Raw genomic sequence first — 6873 nt, 5'->3', positions numbered from 1 at the left:
TTCAGGGCTTTCGTACGGGAGATTTTGGCCAGGCTGCTGGGGACGGTGCGTGGCCCGAGCGATCCCCGACAGCCCTCGATACCTCAGACTGCTCAGGCGAGGAAAACCCGGCAAATGCCCCGGAGGCTCTGCTCAGTGTCCCTGGGACTGAATTTTGCTAAACAAATGATGCAGGAGACGCTGAGAATTCCAGCGCAACTTCCTCTCTCTTCAGCACGAGGGGTGGCGGCGAAAGAAGTCTCCGAGCCGGTTTTCCGTCACCCTGAGATGCCGGTGGGGTCCCCGCGCATAATTCAAGGGACAGAGGGCCGGCCACGGAGGGGTCCCGCTGGGTGGAAGTGGCTTCGGAAGCCGCTGCCGCTGAGACTGAGCTGGTCCAGGGACGAGCGGCCCCTCGGCCTCCCGAGTCTTTCCTGCCGTGCGCGGAAGGCTGGCTCCGCGCGCCTGGCCGTCCTGGCTGGGCGGGAGCAAGGGACCGGATTTTCATGGACTCTGGGGCCTCGCAGTCCGCGGGACCCGAGCATCCCCGGGCCTTGGGCACCGGGGTCGCCTCCTGAGGCGGGCACAGTCGGCGGGCTCCCACCAGAGGCCCCCAGGTAGGCGAAGCCTACTCCGGGCTGCAGCGCGCGGGGGCACGCGAAGTGCGCGCATGGAGCCCCGACCCCGGAGGCGGACAGTTCAGATGCCAGAGCCTGAGTGTTAGAGCCAATATTTGGTAGAAGAGACAGAGACAGACTGGGGTGGGGTGGGGTGGGGTGGGGTGGGGTGGAGAGAGCAAGAGACAGAGAGAGCGAGAGCCGGAGAGAGGTATCCAGCTCTCAGTGTGTCACGGGGCCTAGGCGGGGCAAGCGCCCTCTGAAACCATCAAAGACAGGGGTGGCTTTTTTCCCCTCCTCCAGCCTCCTCCCCAATAGATATAGCACGAATTTTTAATGCGTCTTCCTTTCACAGACAACAATACAGGGTTTGAAAGCCGGACACAATTTGGGTTTTGTGCGGGTCCCTCCTCGCGCTCCCTCGGCCCAGCTGGCCATATGGAATCCAGCATGGAGCCCGCAGATGACAAAGGGACCCAGTGACAGGCCCAACAAAACCCCAAGGAGACTTCTGCCTGACTCCGGGATTCACTGCCTGCGATAAGCGCGCTGAATGGTGCAGGGTGGAGGGGGAGGAGAGGGAGGGAGGATGGGCCCCTTCTCCCTCTTCCCCTCTCTCTGTCCCCTGCAATCCTTTCTCTGCCTCTTTTTAATATGCACGCCTCTAACATCCCCGGCTCCCAGCTCTTCCATTGTGCCGTTTTGTGCGGCCCGCTGTAGATTGGGCGAAGATAGACTGCCAAAGCGGACCCCGCGCCGGGTGCGCTCCCAGGGCGCTGGGGTTAGGGCCACACAGGGCTCTGCGGGCGCTTTTATTGACTCCACGGGACCGAGGACAGAGGGAGGCGGGCGCCGGACCCACCTCCCCAGCTCCTAGCCAGGCCAGCGCACATCCAGATTGCAGGCCTGCAGGCCTGGCCACCGCCCCAAATGCACCCTCATTGGGCCTTCAATGTGCACACAGTGGAAGCCTTCCAGAATTTGGACCTTCCACTTTGCCTCATTCCTCCCTGGAGGCTGTGGGAGGAGGGGCTCCTAAGATCACTCTTGGCCTCCGGAAGCCCTAGGCCTGGAACAGTCAAAATCAACTGGAGCCTTGGGGGCTGTGCCTTAGGCCTCCTGACCACTCCACTCCAAGAGGCTCGGAAGTCTCACCTCCTTTCCGGTCGGATTGGGGAGTTACAGAGAAGTTACCAGTGGAATCTTGAGTAGTTGGTATCAGGGCAAGTTGGGCATCCAACCATTTCACAATAAATGATTTGGGGAGAATTCTCTTGGCCTTTACAAGCAGCAAGAACTAAAAACCCAAACGTTTACATACTGTGGGGGAACAAAAGGAGACTTCTCAGTATTTAGGGAAACCTGGGTGAACCCTGATGAAACTGGAGATGGGGAAGGACATTTAGGAGGCTATTAGAAAGACTCCAGCGCCCTGAATTATCTAGGGGCCGGTGCGCATCGCAGAAATAACGTGTAATCACGTCCCAGGGCGTGTTGCGCTGAGTGCTATTGACGCGCAGATTTGGTCACACGGATAATCATGTTTACTTTAGATATTGAATTAAATCTGATCATGAACCAGAGGGAGTGAGAAAGTCAGCTGGGACTGCTGCCTTTGCTCGGCCTCCTCGCCCCCCGCCCCTCCCCAGCCATGAAGGTGGAGCTCAAGAGAAAGCGAGAGACACAATTTCTGAAGGGGGCCGACTTTCAATCCCGAGGCATCTCAGCGCCCGCTGGGCTCTGAGCTACAGGGACCTGGGTATTTTCGGAAATCTGCGAAATGGAGGAGACAAGCGCAAGCATGGCCCCCCGAGATGCTCCCTTGCGTGGGCAAGTGTGAGCCAGCATCCGCCAAGGAGATCTCTCTGCGACGAGGGGGGGTGGGTGGTGGGACCTATTCTCTATTAGGGACGGGCCGATGCGCCCTCCCCCGGGCGCACCGGGCGCTGTTTGCTCGAGGCGCTCTCCCTTCACCACAGCCGGGCAGGTCGGGGCGCATCACCCCACCTCCAAACCCTTACTTTCTAGCAAGCAGTTCGCTCAGTTTCACGCCGAAGGGCTGGCTTGGACGGCCGCGCTCAGCCAAATGCTAGGAGGGGCGGAGGCCTGGGATCAGCCTGGGGTTTGGGGTCTGCAAATCCAGAAAGAATGGGGGCGGAAAGGAGGCGAGAGAGGTCGCGTTTGTGGAGACTGCCACTGACTCTCGCTCGTTGGCTCTCCCGGGCCCAGGAGCCTAGAGGAGGCTGGAGCAGCCCCCCTCCCTCCCTCCCTCCCTCCCTCCCCTGCGCGCCGGTCCCGGCGTTCCACCTCATTGCTAAGGCTCGAGCACCCCAAAACCCGCCTCCCCGCTCCGCTGGGCGCCCTGGTCTCGGAGCGGTCTCGCCGGCCGCCTGCAGTCGGCGGATTTTGAAAGGGGGGTGGGGAGTAGAGAAAACGCCGACCAGCCTCAACCTCAGCGTCCCCACCCCCCTTCCTCGCGCGAGGTAAATCAAATGCAACAAAGTGAAAGTCATCGAGTGTAGTGGCTTCAACAGCTTCTCAGGCTGAAGGAGCCACTCGTAGGTTTGGGCGAGCGAGGGGGGCTTGCTCCCTTCGCCTCGGTGTTTTCCGAAGTCACTTGTCCTCCCGGAGCCAGGACGCCGCCGCCCCTGCTTCGGACAGCGCGCGAGGCCAGGAGGGAGACCCGGCAGAGGGCGGGCGACCTCGGGCTTCGGGTCGACAGCCCCGAGGCCCGAGGCCGAGCGCTCCCTCCAGGGCTGGGGATCGGAGGCGCGGGGCGTGGCCCGCCGCTCGGGTGAGGGAGCCTCGCCTGCGCCCCGGGCGCCCCTGGGCCCCGGCCCCGAAGGGAAGCGCGGGGAGAGCGCTGCAAGCGGCCTGGCTGGGGTCCATGCCCCAGGCCTCGGGCCCGGCGCAAGGCGACAAAGTAAGACAAACGGGAGGGCCGGGCTTGGTTTTTTTAAACACAGGATTTTTATTAAAATTCTTATTTAAAAAATCGAAAGCTTTCAGCGTCCGGCGCTCTTGGGGACCCGCACGGAACCGCTGAGCTCCAAGTCCCCGGGCTCAGGACCCGGAGATGGGGCAGGGGGCTTCTCGCCTACACATTTTTTCCTTTTTCATATTTGAGAAATGTTTGCACTGAACAAAATATAAAAGGAAAAGAAAGCAGGGGGTAACCAAACATAAACAAACGCAAACAAACCACAAAGAAAGGAGTCGGGCCCAGGGGGTACAGGCCCATACTGAAGATCATTTTGGCAACAATCACCACCGATATTTACAACGAAGAGCGAAATCTGTCACCAGTTGTCAGAACGTTTACATGGCCATAAATATTTAGCATTTTCTTATAAAAAAAAAAAAGGAGAAAAATTCTCTATAATTTTAAAGTGTTCTCCACTTGCTTTAGAAGACGGCTGACAATATCGCTATCACACAAACATATTTTACAAAATTCACAAAAGCGGGGCGGGGTGTGTGTGTTGGTCTTTTTCTCGGTCTCAAGCGAGGACGTTAAGGCGGGGACGGTTTGGTGTCCCCCCCCCACCCCCCCAGAGGCAAACATTCTGTAAACACGGCTTATAGTTCAGCCCTCTCCAAAGGTTCAAAAGGAGAGAGGAAAGGGGCAGAGCTGGGTGGGTGGAATCTGCCCTTCCAGGGAGGCGCAGGCAACCTCCCGGCGCCTCCCCAAAGGAGCCAAGAGTCAACTCGACTCCGTAATAATAATTATAATAATAATAATAATAGCCACCGAAAGGACCGAGTCCGCCGCCGCCGCCGGGGTGGGGCCTGGGCCTAGGGCCGCGAGTCTCGGAGGGGCGGCGCTCACCAAGTCCACTGCTGGGCCTGGACCAGGGGGTGTGCTGTCGGGTACTGGGGGGTGCTGGCCGAGCTGTACTGGGCGTTGTACTGCATGTGCTGCAGAGACTGCGCGCTGTAGGCCGAAAAGGGGATGCCCGCCTGGAAGGTGGCGGCTGCCAGGTCCTGGGCTTTGAGCGCATGGCACGGTTTGCCGTCCCTGACCAAAACGGGCACGGCCACCCGGCGCGGCGAGGGTAGGGGCGTCACCTCCATACCTTTCTCGGCCCGGGCGCGCTTCATCTTGTAGCGGTGGTTCTGGAACCAGATCTTGACCTGCGTGGGCGTGAGGCGGATGAGGCTGGCCAGGTGCTCGCGCTCGGGCGCCGACAGGTACCGCTGCTGCCGGAAGCGCCGCTCCAGCTCGTAGGTCTGTGCCTTGGAGAAGAGCACCCGCCGCTTCCGCTTCTTGCCCGCGTCCCCCCCGCCACCCGGGGTCTCCTTGTCATTGTCCGGTGACTCGTCGGCCGAGGGCTCCGGGGACTTGGAGCTTGAGTCCTGGGGCGCCGCGCCGGCCGCCAGCCCGTGCACTGGGGGAGAGAGAAGCACGTCAGGCGCCTGGAGGCCGCGCGCTCGCAGGGCCCGACCCTGCGCGCCCAGGACCCTCCGTGTGCCCTCGGCCCTCCGCGCCCCGCAGCCCGGCCCCACTGTCTCCGTCTTGACCCCCGCCCTGCTCCATGCGCAACAAAACCGTTGGTTCCCCCCCGCCCCGGGAAAGAGGAGAAGTGACAGGAATGGGGGCTCCGGGCTCGCGTTCCTAGGGGTTCGCACAGTGTGGGTGCGTATTTGGGGCGAGTGGCGCGCGGAGAAGATCTTCGCGGGTTAAGGGCTCTGGCCCCCTTAAGCAGTTTCCTCTCCGGATGGACGTGGACAGATTTTTAAAAGAAAAACCCCACAATCCCAGCATTGATCGGCTTGGCCATTTAAGGCAGGTTTTTTGGGGGCTTTCGTTTTTGCTTTCGGACTTTCTCGACACCCTCCGCCCCGCACAAAGCGTCCTCTATGATCGTGCAGGGGGCAGGGTGAGCTATTTATACCCGGGCTACCCGGAGCCTCCCCCATCCTCTCCCCGTACCCCGAGGCTTGATGGCTCGCTCCAGTGCTCCAGGCCAGTCCCTCCTCGCTGTCAGGGTGGGGGCGTGGGGGGGCTCCACCGGAGCCATCAGTCCTGGGTTGACATCTGTAAGCAGCCCTTGGGAGGTATCCCCTCCCCCTCTTTTCCCTAATTTCTTGCTTTGAAAAAATATCCGAGACCACGTCTTTTTCCGGTACTCGGTACTCGGGGTTTTGAGGAGGACATCGTTAGGGCATCATTAACAAGTGTTAGAAATCTTTCCGGAGGAGCCGGGCGAGGGACCGAGTTTACAGGGCCCCTTCCCCTTCCCCCCCCACAGTCCAGCCCGGGCCGCGGCCGCGGCGGCCAAGTTTCGCTACTTACGGGAGTACTGGAGGCCCTCGGTGCTGGCCAGCCAGCGCGTATATGGGTTGTCGCTGCTGTCGTAGAAGGGGTTCTTCAGGGGCAGGCTCTGCACCGCGTCCAGGGCGCCCTGCCCCAGCGGCCCGGCCCTCTTGGCGGGCTCGGGGCCCTCGCTCTCCTCCTCCGGCCCTTCAGCCACCGAGCCTTCCTCGTCGTTGGTGTCCGGCAGGTCCAAGATGTCCTTGACCGAAAACCCCGTCTTTGTGTTGGTCAGCGACATGGCTCGGGACCCCGCAATTTATGCCGCAAAGTTGTAGCTTCACTTGGTCAATTCGCGGCGCTCCCCAGTTGGGGCGGGGAGGGGGTATGGGGGGGAGGGATGGGGGAGGGGAGGAGGGGGGTGGGCTTTAATTATTGAGATAATTATTATTTTAAAAAAGAGAAACTCTAAGGAAGGGGAGGGGGGAAAAAGCCCCAAAGCAGTGCCTGTGTCCTCTCTGAAACCACGCGGGAACCGACGCAGGAGCGGGCGGCCTGCGCCGAGCGCCGCGGGCCGGGCCCTAGTTTGTAACTCCAGGAGGGGTGCCAGGGAGGCGTCAGCTCGGGCTCCGGCGGCCGCTCGGCGCGCGGTGGCGGCTGGTGGCGAGGAAAAAATGGGCCATTGCCCGAGCGATCAGTCCATATAAGGCTGGGCTCCACTCACGAACCTGGGGAGAGGGGGGAGAAGAGGGGGAGAAAGAGAGGGAGGGAAAAAGAGAGGGAGGGAGGGGGAGCGAGAGAGGGAGCGAGGGAAGGGTGGAAAAAAGGGGGAGAGACATTAAAACGCAAAGGTTGGACACGTGTGGGCGGGTCTTGGAAGTCAAGTGGATGAAGACAGTATTTGCAGATGTGAAATTGTGGGTTTTGGGGAGCTCGGCGCTCCTAGCCAACAGCCCTCTAGAGCAAGATGAGAGGTGTAACGTGTCAATTAATTGCAAAGACGGGGCGAGCCTTTTTTACCCA

General features: G+C 60.7%; 1 protein-coding gene across 3 annotated transcripts; it reads right to left on the bottom strand.

Annotated features, from left to right (window-relative positions):
• Positions 1-3543: 3543 nt before the first annotated feature.
• NKX2-2 (NK2 homeobox 2) lies at positions 3544-6247 on the bottom strand. Of its 3 annotated transcripts, none has more exons than XM_072799817.1 (2): positions 5893-6247; positions 3544-4984 (listed from the first exon to the last, which is right to left on the bottom strand). In XM_072799817.1, the coding sequence occupies exons 1-2, from the start codon at positions 6149-6151 to the stop codon at positions 4422-4424; spliced, it is 822 nt and encodes a 273-aa protein (XP_072655918.1). In that variant the 5' UTR covers positions 6152-6247; the 3' UTR covers positions 3544-4421. The 3 variants fall into 3 exon arrangements, with proteins under 3 accessions (XP_072655918.1, XP_072655920.1, XP_072655919.1); XM_072799819.1 differs by lacking the exon at positions 5893-6247 and adding an exon at positions 5530-5814; XM_072799818.1 differs by lacking the exon at positions 5893-6247 and adding an exon at positions 5226-5476.
• Positions 6248-6873: the final 626 nt, after the last annotated feature.

This window comes from Canis lupus, chromosome 26 (genome assembly GCF_048164855.1).
Source record: "Canis lupus baileyi chromosome 26, mCanLup2.hap1, whole genome shotgun sequence".
In the NCBI taxonomy this organism is placed as follows: domain Eukaryota; kingdom Metazoa; phylum Chordata; class Mammalia; order Carnivora; family Canidae; genus Canis; species Canis lupus.
This window is presented reverse-complemented; position numbering and strand designations above follow the sequence as displayed.

What these genes read in the sequence shown, in the direction of transcription:
- NKX2-2 (XM_072799817.1), bottom strand. Translation starts at nt 6,151, where the DNA reads ATGTCGCTGACCAACACAAAGACGGGGTTTTCGGTCAAGGACATCTTG. An exon ending in CGAGGGCCTCCAGTACTCCC is followed by an intron (nt 4,985 to 5,892) that starts GTAAGTAGCGAA and finishes TCTCTCCCCCAG; the next exon opens with TGCACGGGCTGGCGGCCGGC.